At 45.0% G+C, this 18585-nt stretch overlaps 1 protein-coding gene and 1 non-coding gene across 5 annotated transcripts in view; one reads left to right on the forward strand and one right to left on the reverse strand.

Moving 5' to 3' along the window:
- The window catches only part of CCNJL (cyclin J like), a 108858-nt gene extending 95171 nt beyond the window's left edge, over positions 1–13687 (reverse strand). For all 4 annotated transcript variants that reach the window (XR_009610768.3, XR_009610766.3, XR_009610767.3 and 1 more), the window contains exon 1: positions 13511–13687. Coding sequence is in view for 1 of the 4 variants with exons in the window: in XM_060634900.3 (XP_060490883.3) it covers positions 13511–13687 (177 nt within the window). In the remaining 3 variants the exon portion in view is untranslated. The remainder of the gene's footprint in view (positions 1–13510) is intronic.
- A 4369-nt stretch (positions 13688–18056) lies between these two features.
- On the forward strand, positions 18057–18168 carry LOC132682559 (U6 spliceosomal RNA). Its single transcript, XR_009611741.1, has one exon. It is a non-coding gene; the product is annotated as a U6 spliceosomal RNA (small nuclear RNA).
- Positions 18169–18585: the final 417 nt, after the last annotated feature.

Below are 18585 nucleotides of genomic sequence, written 5' to 3' on the forward strand. Positions count from 1 at the left end.
TCACAGATGAGACCAACTTACAATAAAGTTGTAATGGATTAGGGTGGGCCCTAAACCAATGACTGGTATCCTTATAAGAACAGAAAAGAGAGACATCCAGACATACAGGGGAAAGACTAGGCAAAAGCAGATACAGGAGGAAGACGAGGTCAAGATGGAGACAGAGAATGCATGAATGCAGCAATAAGCCAAGGAGCACTCCAAAAGTGTGAGAGAGTAAAGTTGTACTGTTTTAAGCCACCTAGTCTGAGGCAGCCCTAGCTGTCTGCTGCATTCCCCATTTCCTGACTTACTATATCTGACTTCCTGGAGACACAGCTGGGCATCTATCTGTGCTTTACGTGCACGTCATCTGAGCCTGATGCTTCATTATATGCTCCATAAAGGTAAAGAATTTTGTTTTGTTCACCACTTATATTCCCAGCAGTTGGCAGTGTTTAGCATGTGGTCAGCTGCTAAAAATAGGTGTTGAATGCAAGAATGAACATGCACTGATGTTCAGGAACTACTAGTGCCGTGGTCAGTGGTCAGGACAATTAACTCGTCTTTTTTTTTTTTTTTTTTGAGAGAGAGAGAGAGAGCGAGAGCCAAAGCAGGGGACAGGGACAGAGGGAGAGAGAAACAGAATCTTAAGCAGGCCCCATGCTCAGCACTGAACCCAATGTGGAACTCAAACTTGAACCGTGAGATCACGACCTGAGCCAAAATCAAGAGCCACCCAGGGGTCCCTCCTTGTCTTTTCTTTCTTAAGCAACATTAATAATCAATGAGATAATATGAATCAAGGATTTAACACTATCTGGCTTATTGTAGGCACCCAATAAACATCAACTTGGTGGGTAGTGGGAGTCTTTAAAGAGGACACAGAAACTAGCATATGCTAGGAGTTTTCTAAGAATGATGTTCACTGTGACAAAGGCCCATCATGCTCAGCAATGGAAAAACGTAAGAAACTTGAAACCCTTCTCCCCTTTGTTAACTGGTCCTTTGACTCTATTTCCTCAAACTCTCAAATCTCTCCACTTCCTGCCCTGGTTCAGATGCAATTTCTCTGGACCACCACCAACACTGGAGACACAGGTCTCCAAGGCCAAGGCCATTTCCCAGTGATCCAGCACTCCCTCCTCATACCACTGTGTGTGCTCGCAGCATACATGTACACATCTGGGAGACCCACATCCCCAGAGCCAATGCTCCCGGCCCCTCTCCTGCCCCTCCCCACTCACTAGACCGCCCTTTGCAAGTCACTGTGTGACCATCACTCACTGCCCTGTGCCCTGAGAGATGAACTTCCTCCACGCCTCTCTCTGCCTAGCGAGCTTCTGCTTATCCTTTGAACACAGTCTAAACAGCACCTCCTCTTTGAAGCTTTTCACGTGTCTCTAAGCAACGGATGTCACCATCTGTACAGTGGTTCACAGTGTGAGCTTTGGAGCCAGGTTGCCTGCCTTCAAATCCTGGCTCCGCCATCTTCGTAGCTGCATGGCTTTAGGTAAGTCATTTAACTCTCTAAATTCTCCTGAGTCTCACCTGTAAAATGAGGATAATTACAGTACCTTCTGGGGGGGCTGCCTGAGGACTTTGATAATGGAAGGAAATGTGTATCAAGCAAGCGTCCATTAATGTACATTAATGTGGACTGTCGTTACTGATGTTGAGGCCCCCAGGGTGTGGTTGAGTCCACAGCCTCTCCTGGCAGAGCCTCCCATAGGTCTACAGGTTATACGTGGGGCTCAGTAAATGCTGACTGAAGGGGCTGTCTGCCAGTAAGGCCATGGAGATGGTCCAAGGAAATAAGCCAGTATTCTGCCATCCCCACTCATGGTCTAGAAAGGTTGCCTGTGGCCCTGGGCTTCCTCCTTTCTCACCAGAATGCTGAAATCCCTTCCTCCCAAAGCAGGCTTCCAGGGAGGTTCCTGACAACTGGGAAGATATCCCTAGTGGTCTGACAACACTTCTCCCACAAACCACTTCATGGCCAATCTCAAAAGTAACCATACAAAATAAGCCCTGAAGTATTAAGGGATAACGCCTGCAACTTGCTTCCAGAAAAAAAAAAAAAAAGTATTAAGATGGAAGAAGAGAATGGTAAGGCAAATGTGTGAAATGTTCACAATTGTGAACCATGTTGGCAACTCTCTTGTATGTTTGATATTATTTCAAAACAGAAAATGAACACAAAAGGAGAGATTAACGAGATCTATCAACTCAGAACCAACAGCCTTGTCCCACTAACCCCCGCCTTCTCACGTCCCTCGAGGGGAAGTTCGTGTTACCCCATCATTGACTTCAAGGCTGGCTGCAATTCTTTTGCCCGTCCTAAGTCACACTCTGCACAGCAGATCGCACGGTCTCAAAGCCCCAGGCCTCCCACTTAATAGGGAAGTCCTGGCTGAGCATTTAAGCTCTCAGAGGCCATTTCTCTACCAGCAGGGTGGAGTTACTGGGAGCCATGCTACCTGCCCCAAAAGTCTGTTTCAACAGCGAAATCCAGGAAGGCAGTGTGTGGGCTGTAGGACACAGACTCCAGATAAGGTGTCTGTGATGTGCAGCAGTCACTCTGCTCAGAGCTGAACAGACACGGCCCTGGCCTGCCCTCGCGGGCCTGCTGTCTAGGGGGAAGGCTGGTTCTAAATCAGATAATCCCATTAATAAGTGTAGAATTACAAATCATGCTGAGTGCTGAAGCAATAATGCACGGTGGTCTGAGAATGTAACAAGGGTCCCAGGCCCGACCTTGTCTGGAGAGGAGTAAAGAAAGGCTTCTCTGAGGAAGCTATGTTTGAGCTGACAGCTAGCTAGACAAAAAGTAGGTTACAGCACACTAAAATCCCACAAGAGTAGGGAAGTATATAAACCAAATTGTTAACAGAGAACTCAAGTTAAATGACACCATTAGTAAGGAACAGGCCAAATCAAGGTAGGGGACATATATCAGAACAAATGACCTGGTTTCTCCAAAAATCAAGGTCATGGGGAAAAATGCTTTTAAGGGAGGGGGGGTGCAGGGAAGGGAGGCTATCAGACAATTAAAAACTTAAAGAGTAATTTAAAAAAAATTTTTAAGTTTATTTATTTATTTTGAGAGAGAGAGACAGCAAGCAAGGGAGGGGCAGAGAGAGAGAGAGAGAGAGAGAGAGAGAGAGAGAGAATCCCAAGAAGACTCTGCACTGTTAGTACAGAGCCTGATATAGGACTCAAACCCATGAACCACGAGATCATGACCTGAACCAAAACCAGGAGCTGAATGCTCAACCAACTGAGCCACCCAGGCACCCCTTAAAGAGTAATTTTTAAGAAATGTAATACATGGACCTTATCAGGATGATGATTTGAATAAACCAACTATAAAAGCCATTTTTGAGACAAGTGGGGAAGCTTAATATGGACTGGGCAATAATAGATATTAATGAATTGTTAATTTTGTTAGGGGTGATAGTGGCATAGTTGTTACATTTAATTTTCAATGTTTATTTTTGAGAGAGAGAGAGAGAGCGCGTGCGAGAGAGAGGGCTCGAGTCAGGGAGGGGCAAAGAGAGAAGGAGACACAGAATCCAAAGCAGGTTCCAGGCTCTGAGCTGTCAGCACTGAGACTGATGCAGGGCTTGAACCCACAACCCGTGAGATCATGACCTCAGCCAAAGTTGGACACTTCAAGGCATCCCCAAAGTTGTTACTTAAAAAAAAAAAGCCTGTTAGCAGATATTTATATGTAAAATCACATGTTGTCTGGGGAACAGATGAAACAGGTACTAAGCTAAGTGGAAAGTACATGGGGATTCATTTTACTATTCTCCCTACTTTTGTGTATCTTTAAAAATTTCTATCATAAAAGTTAAGAAAAAAACAGAGGTACACTCCAAAGAATTAGACATGCTCTGAGCTGTCTGGGATTTTTGCAATGATCAGAAAAATCAACTGTCATCAAGCACAAAGCTGTCTTCCACAATGTCACATCTAATGACTCCACAAATTTTAGTGTGTTAGACCAACCACAGTGAAACCAATTCCCTTCTGATGGGCATTTAGGTTCTTTCCAACTTTTCCATACAGCAATTGAATCTAGTTCCTGATGCTTCTCTTCTAATGACCATCCCTTCCCATTCTTGTTCCCTCAACCCACCCACCCACCCAAGTCACTGGATGATCATTTTTGGAATAAGTAGCTCGTGGTACCAGTGTGGATGTCTCTATCATAAAGGATGTCCAGGCTCTGGCACTACCTGCTCCAGTGACCTCTAAGGGAGCCAATGCCTCTGGACAATTCAAATTTGGCCTCAGAAGGAATCAGTTCTCAAGTAAGTGCCACTTGGAGGTAGGAGGCAGCACACACTGAGGGGGCTAAGAGGGAGCACTAGGAGTTTTCTGGCCAGGGCGGAAGGCACTTCAACAGCCCTTACCCAGCCCAAGATGGGTCCCAGGCTGGTTCCCTGCTGCAGATGGGGCCCCTCAGGTCTGGGAAGGTATCAGAGTTCCCTCCTTATTCCCCTCCAGTGCTTTTCCCACTCTGGGTTCCCATTCCTTTCAAACACAGCCAGGAGACACCATTTTGACCTAACCAAATGGCATTGATTTTTTTCAAAACAGTAATACCTAGGTTTAGCAAAGCTGCTGGGAAGCAGGCACTCTCCCACACCACTGGTGGAAGTGCAAACAGGTGCAACCTTTCAGGAATTAACCGGTGATATGCAAAGTTCTCAAAATTATACCCTGTGACCAACAATTTCATTTTAGGAATTTATTCCCATGACCATATTCACAGACAGACTTGGATCAGTACCGCAGTGCTATTTATTTATTTATTAAAAAAATTTTTTTAAACATTCATTTATTTTTGAGAGAGAGAGACAGACACACAGAGCATGAGCAGGGGAGTGGCAGAGAGAGAGGAAGACACAGAATCCAAAGCAGCCTCCAGGCTCTGAGCTGTCAGCACAGAGCCCGATGTGGGGCTCAAACTCACAAACCATGAGATCATGACCTGAGCCAAAGTCGGATACTTAACCAACTGAGCCACCCAGGCACCCCCCACAGCACTATTGAAAATCAAATGGTACATGAGAGGGGCTCCTGGGAAGCTCAGTCAGTTGAGCGTCTGACTTCTGCTCAGGTCATGATGTCACAGTTTGTGAGTTCAAGCACCGTGTCCAGCTCTGTGCCGACAGCTCAGAGCCAGGAGTCTGCTTCAGATGCTGTGTCTCCCTCTATCTCTCTGCCCCTCCCCCGCTCGCGCTTTCTCTCTCTCAAAAATAAATAAATATGAAAAAATTTTTTAAAAATCAAATGGTACACGAGAAATGCCTCAAAGGACAAGGGAGAAATGGATGAAAGAGCTGTGTTGTATAAATAAACAAATGGAATATTACTTAGCAAGAAAAAGGAATAAACTCCTAATAGCTATAACATGGATGCATCTCAAACATATTACGCTACGAAGAAAAAGGCAGACAGAAAAGAGTACGTATGTATAACTCTATGTATATCAAACTCTAGGAAAGACAAATACAATCCAGAGATACAAACAGTAGATGGCTTGCCTAGGGCTGGGAGCAGGATGGAGTGAGTGACTGAGAAGGGGCACAGAGGAGCTTTCTAGGTCAATGGCAATATTGTACATCTTTTCTTCTTAAGATTCTGTTTTTAAGTTTATTGGGGCAACTGGGTGGCTTGGTCGGTTAAGTGACTCTTGATTTCGGCTCAGGTCATGATCTCATGGTTCGTGGGTTCAAGCCCCACATCAGGCTCTGTGTTGCTGGTATGGAGCCTGCTTAGGATTCTCTCTCTCTCCTCTCTCTCTGGCCCTCCCCTGCTTGTGCATGTGCTCGCTCGCTCTCTCTCCCTCTCAAAATAAATAAATAAACGTAAAAAAAAAAATTTTTTTTTTTACGTTTATTTGTTTATTTAAGCATTCTCTCTATATCCAATGGCGGGGGGGGGGGGGGCGGCTCGAACTGATGACCCAGAGGTCAAGAGCCACGTGCTCCACCAACTGAGCCAGCTAGGTGCTCTGGCAATGTTCTGTATCTTAGTTACATGAATGCACACATTTATCAAAACTCACTATACACTGTAAACTGCACACTTAAGATCTGTACATTGTACCATAGGTATAGCTATCTGGGTGGCTCAGTCAGTTGAGTGTCCAGCTTCGGGTCAGGTCATGGTCTTACGGTCTGTGAGTTCGAGCCTCGCATGGGGCTCTGTGCTGACAGCTCAGAGCCTGGAGCCTGCTCCCGATTCTGTGTCTCCTCTCTCTGCCCCTTCCCAGCTTGCACGCTGTCTCTCAAAAATAAATAAACATTAAAAAATTTTAAAAAAAGATCTGTACATTGTACTCTAGATTATAACTCAGTTTTAGGAAATGAATAAGCATTCCACCTAAATATCCAACAAGAAGATTAGCCAATCAAATCCTGGTATATCCACACAGGAAAACGTGATGCATGATACTGTAGAAAAGTAGTTAATGATGTAGAAAGCTATTTGGTATATACAGTGAAGGAAAAAATTAAGTTATAGAACCATAATATATATTTAGATAGAAAATGACCAAAAAGAAATAGTCCGTCCATTCATTCAATAAAAACGTATTGAGTATCTACTATATACCTTCATAATTACCATGAACAGAAAAGCCAAAAAAAAAAAAAAAATCCCTTCTGGTCACAGAGCTTCTGTTCATTGGTTTCACAGAAAATATTTAAATGATTAAAATATACACATTAAAATATCAAATGGTACAGCACAGTATAAAGTACACTACTTGTGTTCGAACACACAAACATACACCATATTTGTGTTTGTTTACACATGGAACAACTTTGGAAGGATGCACAAGAAGCTGGAATTGGTGGCACCTTTGAGAGAAAAACTCACAGAATGAGACACGGTGAAGAAAGCCTATTTACTACCTACCCTTTCATATAGTTGGATTTTTTTTTTACCATGTTCTCATATTACCTATTCTAAATAAGCACAATTGCCTGTTTCTAATTTTTTTTTTTTTTTTTTTTTTGCTGGTGTCCAATAGCCAGGATTTCGGTGAAGAATGATACAGAAATGCATGAAATGAACAGAGTGTTTTGAGGCAAGGTATTTTCCATTTTTACTAAAAAAAAAAGCAAAAACAAAATAAAACTGTATCATGATAACATGCACACAAAGGAACAGAAGAACCTAAACCAAAATATCAACAGAAATGACTTCCAAATGGTGAGACTAACTTTCTTTGCTTGTATTTATTTTTGCAGTTTCCTAAGCAAACAAGCAAAACAAAAACGAAAACAAAAAATCAAAAACCCACCCCAGTCTGTGTGTGTGTTTAATAACTTTTAAAAAAACAAAAAGAGAGAAAACAGCAGACCCAGTGTCACCTCTTTCTGCCAGGTGCTCAGATACTCCAGACAATCGTTGGCTGTACTCCCTTTACCCAAGGGGCAGTGTGGTTTAGAAAGACAAAGAAGAAGTCAAGGGCAAGGGCACAGGGCCAGCTCAAGGCCTTAAATGTCCTCTCCTTACTTAGCATACGCTTCCCCAGCCAACCACGGTGCCTGCCAACCCCCTTCTCCACCTCAAAATCAAGGCCCCAAAGGCCCATACCCATGTATTTTCTCCTGGGACACCTGGGAGGCAGGTGGGGCAGGGATCACACTAGCCTGAGGTGCAGATGAAAGGAAGCCTGCAAGATAACTTGCATCTTCCACAGATAAGGTACACAGAGACCAAGTCTCAGGTGAGCACTGTGGGCACACTGAGCACTTCTGTTGTCTAAGACCAGAGGGGCTCATGAGAAAACACCCAGTTCTGATTCACCTTTGTCCCCAAGCTTCCTGTAGAACACAAGTAGGGATACTGGAGTCTGGGTGTCTTAAAGCTGGATGCCACCATGAATGACATCTCATCCAGCCCCCCAACCTCATTTCTCACTCCATCTTCTGTCTTCTGCATACAACCCCAGGGGTAGCCCAGATCACCCTTACAAGTGGGACTGTAGCAAACCCCTCCTTATACTAAAAGCCTCACCCTTCCCTCCAGAAAGGGGCCCTGAGGGCCAGCTGCTTAGGGTCTCCCTTGAAGACCACAACCATAAGGCAGCCTTGTCAGTAGGCAAGGGCTTCTCAAAACCAGCCATTTGGGGTCTGAGAGGCTTGAATGACACATTTCTGGAACTGAGCTGGGCAGACACGTTCTGTCACCAGTGTCTAGAACATTTTCTTATTGATAGATCTGGTTTTATCTCATGATTTGGGAAGAACTGTCCCTTGAGTGTGCAGAAACCCAAAAGGAGGACAAGAGAATAGAAAAGCCAATTATGGGGTGACCTAGTCAAATTGTGGAGCATGGGCTTGGGTCAACACTTTTTATAAAGAGTCAAATGTTCAACCGTGCAGTGGAGAAATTTGAGGAATTTAGGGAGAAGAGCGAGAAGGAAAAATATTGATGTTGGAAGTGCAAAATAAAAGGATGTGAAAGCTTTAGAAGCCATTAGAAAACAATGTGGCTTTAATCCAGGGGTGGCAGACCGAGCTGGGGTGAGATTCTGTCGTGTCCAGCTGTCAGAGTTCAGGCAAGAGAAGACGGCCCGGAGGGGTCCGTACTCTGCTCTGGCAGGTCAGAACACCATCATGTCCACCCCAGGGAGAGGCAACAGCAAAGGCCAAATCACTTCAAGGTGAGAAGCACCATACACAAGTGAGGTGCCAGAGCCAAATAAGGAAGGCCCTGGCCTGGCAGTCAGCCCTTCCAATGCCCAAAGCAAGGCCAGAGCCCATGGCTGCTGGCTTCTCAGGGTGGCTTAAAGAAAATCCAACTTACAGAGTCATTGTAACACCGACTAAAGCCAGAGCCTACAATGCCACGGATGGAAGAGCCTTGACTCCCCTGCCTTGTATTTCCAATCTTTGTTAAAATGGACATTTTTGCAAATGAATCTACGGTCAAGCTCTGATACAATGATCTATTCGCTCTCAACAGAGTTACTCATACCCTCTGAGTCTTGTAGTTTCCCATCTGTAAAACAGGGTCAATCCCAGCACTAGGGCAGATATGAGAAGTGAGATAATACATGGAGGACATGCTTGGCACACTGCCGGCATCAGGAAGTGCTCAATAAACAGTAGCCGCTAACATTATCATCGCTAAATGTCACTTTTGTTGGTGGTGTTTAGGAAGATCTTTGTATAAATTCAATCACAAATCAGTAAAAATGTCCTTGATCAGTCTACCGGTTCACGAAATGTGGTCTCACACAGCTCAAGTTTTCTAAGTGTGGAAGGAAGCAAGCTTCAGGAAGCAGCTGATTGCTCTGTAGATCTGGAGCAGGGCAAGGAGACCCCCAAGGTGCCACATGACCCCAATCCTAGGAGGAAGTGAACAGGATGAAGGAGGGAACCTCTAGCATGCAGGCTCCCAGGAGCCCCGGAAGATAAAGCTACCAGGTCAAAACAAGTAGGGCTTGTCGACATGGTTTTGAGAGGGTGGGATCTTAAATTTTAAACTTATTTTAAAGCTAATTTTAAACTTAAGGTGGATTCACCTTTTGGGGGGAGAGGGGAAGGAGGCTCTCAGCTTTAATCTGAATATTCATGAGGGCATATACCTGGTCACCAGAAAACATCACCAACAGTCTCACTGTCCCCACTGGCGACAGTGATCATCTGTGATCATGTTCTCCTTCCCTCATGTTCAATGAAGAAGTTCAAGGGCACAGGTGTTACAAGTAAGAAACCTGATTCCCCTGTACTGGCTGGCAGCCCTTCACCCCAACAGAAAGTAGCTGGAGAAAGGGGTTCCAGGTTTGCTCTAGAAGAAGCAATGGGGCAGGAAAGATGATGAAGGGAGCAATTTAAGTCTGAGCATGGGATAAAGGTGGCCTGAGAGGGAGACACTTCTCTAGAGCGATCTGGATGGAAGGAGGGTTCCATGGCTGCTTAGATTTTGCCGAGGGCACCTAGCTTCTGGGTCCCAGGTACGTGACTTTTGGCAAACTGAGGCCTCTCCCAGCCTCAACCCCATCACCATCCAATGGCCCAAAGGGATAATGATCCTTGTCTTAATCAGGACTACCTGTCACACTTGTGAAGCGTTCACAAGGTGGTCACGAACCCCAAGCCTTACTCTGCATACACGCTATGTGAAAGGGACTATCGGTTTCACATTCAGCTTCCACTCAGCAATCGGTAAGTGTGAGGGCACAATTCCTGTCATGTGCCTACCACAGTTCTTAGGTCCTCTCATCACTCCTAACATTCCTATCAAATTCACCCCCCAGGCTACAGAAAAGGAAACTAAAGAAGATTCATTCTTTTCACCACTCCACTCAGATCAGGGAGGCTCCATTCTAGACACGGACACCTGACACTGAACAAGACAGGCACAGGACTATTCTTGCAGAGCGTACATTCTAGTGTAGGGGAAAAGGTAATAAACAGGCAATAATTCCAGATGCTGGTAAATACTATAAAGGAAACAAAATAGGATGCTTTGATAGACACAGAGGAATAGTATTAGAGAAAGGCAGACTTCAAATAGAGGGAACAGCCAGTGCAAAGGCCCTGAGACACAAAATGAGCTTGACTTATTAAAGGAAGAGAAAGGAGGCCAATGTGGGGAGGCCAATGTAGGAGACAAGAGATGAGAGCAGGTGGGGCCCAACTATTTCAGATATTACAGGTACAGGTAAGAACTGGCAATTTTACTGAGAGCAATGGGATGACAGCGGAGGTCTTTAAGCAGGGAACTGACATGATCTAAGTTCTGGTGGTGGTGGGAAGAATGGACGGTGGAAGCCAGGTTCAAAGAAGTTTAGAGAGGTCATACAAGCAGCTCGGGGTTTCACCGCCATAACTAGTGTGCATCTGACACCACAGTTCCTTTCCACAGTGTCACATTTTACACACTATAGTGTAATGCTATTCTGGAATGGCACATCTGACAAAGGGGGCTCCCACTAGTTCGGTGATCAAGCCTTGCTTCCTGCATCAGTCAACTGAGCATAACCACGCCCGGGTCGATGATGACAGTTCAACGGCACACACACAAACACGCTTTGTGTTTATCTGGAAACATTTGACAAACAACAGTGTGTACTGTGTGCCAGACACTCACAAAATTGTTCTACAGTGTTAGAAATGTAGTACTAGAATAGATGTTGACTAAAAAATTACTCTGGGAAAAATGAAAGGCCAGCCCTCATTCCTTAAGAAAGAAATTCCTTAAGAAAGGTGAGGCTGGTATGGCTGCTGGGTTCCCCTTAGCTCTCGCTTTTCTCTGCAAACTCTCCATAAAACCAAATTGTCTCAAGAAGCATCTGGGGCGTCTGGGTGGCTCAGTCGATTAAGCGTCCAACTCTTGGTTTCGGCTCAGGTCATGATCTTAAGGTTTGTAAGTTTGAGCACCGCTTCAGGCTGTCATCCGCTGTCAGTACAGAGCCCGCTTTGGATCCTCTGTCCCCCTCTCTCTCTGCCCCTCCCCTGCTCACATACACGCTCTCTCAAAAAATAAACATTAAAAAAGAAAAAGCATCTGCTTCTTTGAACAGAGAGTGGAAATAAAGGAGGAAAATAGTTAATATGGGGGGGGGGCATTTACATTATAAACCAAAGTAACCTGGGATTGCCCTGATAAGACCAGCTTCAAGGTCACAGAGGACCCTAGGCATCAATCCCTGAGTTTTCCATTTCTATCCTGTAAAGCCTCGACAAAGCTCTTCTCCCTCTGAGGCAGGCAGCCCAACAGGAAACTAAGAGCGATATGGCTTGGGTGAGGCACAATTAATGGGGGACCGCCTGCCCCTGCTCCTCTGAGTGGCTGGAGGGGTGTTCAGAACACTCATATAAAAGACTGGGGATTCTCAGGTGACTGAGCTGGTTGAGTTTATACTGCTTTCAGAAATCCTTCCTGCTAGAAAGGGACAAATTATACCAGTCATTGCTCCCAAGCTATGAGGAGAACTGATAACCACTCAAGCCTATGATCAACAAGGAAACCCAATTTCCATGGCAGTTCTTACTAGTTCATTCAGCCACTACCTCCAGAAAAGGACCAGGACTATACTGCCTGGCCTACCAACCCACTATCTCTGCCTTCTAACACTTTAAGACCTAGATTTCTTCTCCAGATGCTCAGAATGTGTGGCACCTTGGCCATTCTGCTCCAGGGAGAAGACCAAAAAAGCTACAGCCTGGGTAACCAACACAAGACAGAGATAGACTAACAGGTACAGGCAAAAGAAAAAAATATTAATTTGGCTGGAAGACAGCCAGTCCCTAATGAGGGGGCAAAAAAAACAACAACCCTGAATATCTGGTGACTTTGTAAGGAGAACTCCACAGACACTGGATGCAAATGCACTACCTGTCTGTGTAGGGACCCAGGTACCCCACTAGGAAGACCTCTCCTTCCCTATATTGGGTTGAATTGTATCCACCCCCTTCCCACCAAATTCATGTCCACCTAGGAAATAGGGTCTTTTCAGATGTAATCAGTTAAATTAAAATACTGTATTAAAGGAGACCTTATTCCAATGACTGGTGTCCTTATAAGGAGAAAAAACAAACATAGAACGCTGTGTGACAACCAGCTCAGAGTTTGGAACGAGGCATCTACAAGCCAAGAAAGGCCAAGGATCAGAATGACTCTGCCAACACTTTGATTTTGGACTTGTAGCCTCCAGAATTGTGAGAGAACACATTCCTATTGTTTTAAGTCCTCTCCTCAAGGCAACCCTAGAGAACCAATATACTCCTCTATTTCACACCTGTTTCCCAAACCACCCTTCTCAGTCTCAGCCCAAATGCAGAAGGCAAGACACACAGGCCCTTGCCTCAGTGGCCATCAGCACTTCCTTTGAGGTGAGGGGAGGGCAGGGATCCCATTTCAGCAGCCCCCAGAGGCAAACTGGCAGGGGAGTGTTTGTTTTCTCCTCACAGCCTCCCAGTTTTGTTGCCTATCATTTAGACTGGTTTTTCTTAAAGTTTACTCAGTTCCATCCTAGAGATTTGTGGGGTTTTGTTTTTGTTTTTGTTTTTGAGGGAGACATAACTTCTATATACCTTACACTTTCGCTTACCTAACATTTCTTTCTACTGAGTCACAACTTTTAATATCTTAAAAGGAACTGTTAGGTCATTACAATCAATGGGAAATCAGCATCATTTATCCTATGCAGAACTTGCTGGATTTTCATTTTTTAAATTTCACATTAAAATGAATACACAATAATTGTTTCTTTTAAAGGTACCACTTAAAATAAGCTCTTGTGGCAATATTATGGGAAATATAGCTTTAAGGACTACAGTCGCGATCTCTTGAGTTCCTAACCAGTAAACCAGTTAAAGCTCTCCAATCTCCAGTTTCTCCCCCACAATTTTCCGGGAGAAGGCTAAGGGCAGGAAGAAAGCAAGGCCATCAGGAGATCCAGTACCTACAAGGGACGACCAGAGGACATCGAATGGAGACCCAAAGGCACTTTAAATACCCAGCCACACAACCGCGGCAGGGAGGAACTGACCTTCTCGCGCAGGGTGCAGTGGACGTCTGAGGCGACGCGCCCTTCCCACCACGGCTCATTCATCATCGGGTATGCAGAACAGAGATCCGACGCTACCGGGCTCTCAGGGCGCACCCTGCGTGGACACGGGCAACTTGAGCAGCTGCAGCACGCCTCCCCGGCTCGGACCCGCGGCATCCCTATTCTCGCTCGTCCCCGGCCAGGGCCCGAATGGGCGCCCCTTCCTACCCCGCTGAGAGGAGCCGGTGGTCGCCTCCGGTCCCAGCCAAGGGTGCGGTGCCCCCTTGCCCTCTGCTCGAGGGAGCCGGGGCCACCTGGAACTCTGCAACAACTTGCAGAATTTTTATCTTCCTTTTTGCAAAAGTTGCGCAGAAAGTTGCCGACTCCGCTAGCTCACCCAAGGCTGGAGCTCCGGCAGCGGCCACCGGCTCGCCGTCCCCAACTCCTCCCCCGCCGCCCAGCCTTTGTCCTGCTCCCACATCCTGCCCTCGAGCCGGGGCGAAACTCACGCATCCCTCTTCGGGCGTGGGGGGCTGCGGGTGCCAGGCCCCTCTCAGGGCCAAGCCGGCGGTGCCCTCGGTTGTCTGCACGCGGCTGGGCGCGCGCGCGCGGGGCGCCCCACGCTCTCGACGTTCGCCTCCGCAGCCCCGCTCGCCCTCGTCGCCGCCGCGCCCCTGCTTGCGCTCGGGTCCCGCCGCGGCTCGCAGCCTCCCGGCCGCCGGGGGCCTCCCTCCCTCGCTGGGGGAATTGGGGGCCGGGCCACGCGCATGCGCCGGCGGCCCGCACCCCGTGGGGCGGGGGGCTGGGAATTGGAGTCTTTCTTTCGCCGGCGCTGGCTCCGCTTCCTGCCCGCCCGCCTCCCCCGCTTGGGTGGAAAGCTTCCTCTCACCTTCGCGGAGGCTCTGGGTGGCCTCCTGAGCTCCTCGCCGGCTTCCGCGGGGAGCTCAGGGACCGCAGCGCCACCTGCGCGCACCACGCGTGAAGAGCGCGGGCAGGATGCCCCCAGAAAGTTCTGTCTCCCGCGTGCGCTGCTGTGGCCAATTTTACGTCGGTTCCACCTGTTTTTTCTTTCTTAATTCTTCCTCTTCTTCTTCTTTTTTAAAACTCGTCTCGAGATGGGGAGGTAGATTTCTAAACGGACAATTCCCACGAACGCTCCAGAAAAGCCGCTCTTGGTTACCCACGCGTCCTGAATTCAAAAGGAGGCTCAGTGAATCAACTGGTATTTATTGTGTTCCTGCAGAGTGTAGATCTGCGTCTTGGAGTGGTGGAAAACCAACGGTACCGTGGATGGAAAGCATTGTCTTTTTTTTTTTTTTTTTTTAAATTTTTTTTTTTTCAACGTTTTTTATTTATTTTTGCGACAGAGAGAGACAGAGCATGAACGGGGGAGGGGCAGAGAGAGAGGGAGACACAGAATCTGAAACAGGCTCCAGGCTCCGAGCCATCAGCCCAGAGCCCGACGCGGGGCTCGAACTCACGGACCGCGAGATCGTGACCTGGCTGAAGTCGGACGCTTAACCGACTGCGCCACCCAGGCGCCCCACATTGTCTTTTTAATTCAGCTGATTGTTTTCGGAAAGGCACTCCCTTTAATCAGCTGATCTATTGGCACCACAGTGGGCTGTCCTCTTGGCTGATGGTTTTCTTGTGATACTTTTTGAGATTCGCAGACTTGTTTCAAACCCACCTACAAACTGGATAATTTTTGCCAAGTTCCTCACGTGTTCTAAGACGGGGAACCCTCTTGTGTAAAATGGGAATAAAAATTGCACCAGCCTGTTGAAGATACTGTATTATTAAAGAAGATAATTCGTGTGAAGTGATAATTGCCATGTCAGGTATAAAAAGAACACTCAATAAATAGCCACCACTAAAGCGCCTTTAGTTTCTGACTGGTTTCCTGAAAGCACATACCCACCTGGAAAAAAATTTTAAAGTCAGCTTTGACAAGCTTCAACTGGAGCTTAAAGAACAATTTTAATGTAAAATATATATAGTGTATAATACGTATATTATACAGTATATATACTCTTGTAAAAGTGTGAAATACCTAGGAATAAAGTTACTGAGAAATAAAGGCTTTTAATGAAGACATTATAAAAGTTGAAACATAATAAGAAAGTCTTGAAGAAATAGAAGGTGAAAATACCAACTTTACCCAAATTTAGTCCTTTAATAAAATTCTAATGATTGTAGGTAGATGAGGCTGGAAAAGATAACATGTAACACTTTCTGTAACATTCAAATGGAAGAATATCCATGAGAAAATCTAAGAATTTTAAATTTTAAAAATGGAGGAGATAGACCTATATTACCAAATCTTAAAACATATTGCTAACCTGGGGTGCCTGGCTGGCTCAGTCGGAAGACCATGCAACTCTTGATCTTGGGTTCATGAGTTCGAGCCCCACGTCGAGTGTAAAGATTAATTTAAAAAAAAACCAATAAAACATAAATTTAAAAAAACATATTGCTAAGGTATAATTATAATAGTGTGGTGTCAATACAAGAGTGGATTGATAACCATCAGTGGAATAGCTGAAGTCTAGAAACGTATACAACATACTTAAAACCCAATCTTAGGATAAATGTGGCATTTCACTTTTGTGTGGAAAAGGATAAATTCTTCAATAAATTAGGCTGAGGAAATTAGTTAATTTGGGGGTAAAAGTAAAACTAGAGATTTATTTCAATCATCATTCAAATTAATATAAGAACCTGTCAAATGACAAAACTAAAATAGTGATGTCTGGGTGACTCAGTCAGTTGAGCGTCTGACTTCAGCTCAGGTCATGATCTCACTGTTCCTGAGTCTGAGCCCCCACATTGGACTTAACCACTTCAGATCCTCTGTCTGCCCCACCCTCTCTGCCCTTCCCCCACTCATGCATGCATGTTCTCTCAAAAATGAATAAACATTTATAATAAATGAATAAACATATATATACATGTACTATATAATATATATATACATATATATTATATACATACATACCTGCCAAATGACAAACCAAAACAATTTAGTAACAAGTCTGATGTCCTTTATTCAAGGGAACACAGTCCATGGATTGGGAGAGTGCAGTGTCTCACCAGCAGTGGAGACCTCTTCCAGAGGGATTTTGGGCAAGAACAAGTTTTATAGAATGTTACAAGAGGTAATGCAGAAGCAAGGCATGACTCATTAAGAGGTTAGAGATTTCCTTATAAGGCTAGCAGGTCCTATTTCCTAAGGTAAGGTAAACTAGCTAAAGCTAACTTGGAGATGTGTGATTGGTGTATATTAGGTTTCCTTGCCAGGTGTTTCCAGAAAAGTGCAGAATGACTTAGGTTTAGATTTGTGATGTGGCACAGACTACTAGGGTGGCCTCTGTTTTAGGGGTCCCTATCTATAAATTAGCTTTATCAAGCCCAAAGAACTACAAACAACAACAAAATACAAGACAATTAAGAGAAAATATAGGTGCATTATTTCAGAAGAGAAAGCCCAGATATAAAGCACAGGAAGAAAGCCAAGGATGAGTATATATATTCGAGTAAATATGCAAGAGTTAGTTAGATATATCAGATGTCACAAAAAAGGCAAATGACAGATTGGAGAAAATGTTTTTAACAAATGTGACAAAAGGTAGATCTTACTATCTGAACCTCTCATAAATGATTACCACATGAAACATATGAAAATTCAGAATTTCATGTATGCCATGAAAGAAGGAATTCAAAAGGATTAGTATCATTTTTAAAATGTTCATACTGGGGCGCCTGGGTGGCTCAGATGGTTAAGCATCCCACTTCGGCTCAGGTCAAGATCTCGCAGTTTACAGGTTCAAGACCTGTGTTGGGCTCTGTGCTGACAGCTCAGAGCCTGGAGCCTGCTTCGGATTCTGTGTCTCCTCTCTCTGCCCCTCCCCCACTTGTGCTCTATCTCTCTCTCTCTCAAAATAAATAAATAAATGTGAAAGAAAAATTTTTAATGTTCATACTCCCTACAAACACATTAAAAATTTTTTTAGAAACTTTGTGATACATCTTTGTTGAGGATTTTTAAAAACACAGCAGGCAAAAATTAAAAATAAAATAAAATAAAATAAAATAGGGGCACCTGGGTGGCTCAGTTGGTTGAGCATCCAACTTTGGCTCAGGTCATAATCTCACAGTTTGTGGGTTCGAGCCCCACGTCGGGCTCTGTGCCGACAGCTCAGAGCCTGGAGCCTGCTTCAGATTCTGTGTCTTCCTCCCTCGGCACCTCCCCCACTTGTGCTCTGTCTCTGTCTCTCAAAAATAAATAAACATGAAAAAATTAAAAAAAAAAATACAGCAGGCGAGGGGTGCCTGGGTAGCTCAGTAGGTAAAGCGTCTGACTCTTGATTTGGGTTCAGGTCATGATCTCACGGTTTGTGGAATCGGGCCCCAAGTCAAGCTCTGTGCTGACCGTGTAGAACCTGCTTGGGATTCTCTCCCTCTCCCTCTCTCTCTCTGTTCCTCCCCCACTCGTGCTCTTTCTCAAAATAAATAAAAATTAAAAAAATCTATACATAACATGCGAGTGCTTGCTTTGGCAGCACATATACTAAAATAGGAACAATGCAGAGAAGATTATCGTGGCCCTGTGTAAAGATGACACGTAAAAATATAACATGCAAGGTTGACAAATATATGTTTGGGACAAATATATGTTTGGTGTTGTTGGGAATATAATCCTATCTTACTAAAAGATGGTCTTACTAAAATTTTTTAATATATCATTTGATCTAATTATTCCACTTCTGAAATTTCATTTTATTTTATTTTTTAATTAAAAAAATTTTTTTAACATTTATTTATTTTTGAGAGACAGAGCACGAGTGGGGGAGGGACAGAGAGAGAGGGAGACACAGAATCTGAAGCAGGTTCCAGGCTCTGAGCTGTCAGCAGAGGCCAACGTGGGGCCTGAACCCACGAACTGTGAGATCAAGACCTGAGCCAAAGTCGATGCTTAACCAGCTGAGCCACCCAGGCTCCCCTTTAATTATTTTTAAGTTTATTTATTTATTTTGAGAGAGAGACAGAGCGTGAGCGGGGAGGGGCAGAGAGAG

Source organism: Panthera onca, chromosome A1 (genome assembly GCF_046562875.1).
Source record: "Panthera onca isolate mPanOnc1 chromosome A1, mPanOnc1 haplotype 2, whole genome shotgun sequence".
In the NCBI taxonomy this organism is placed as follows: domain Eukaryota; kingdom Metazoa; phylum Chordata; class Mammalia; order Carnivora; family Felidae; genus Panthera; species Panthera onca.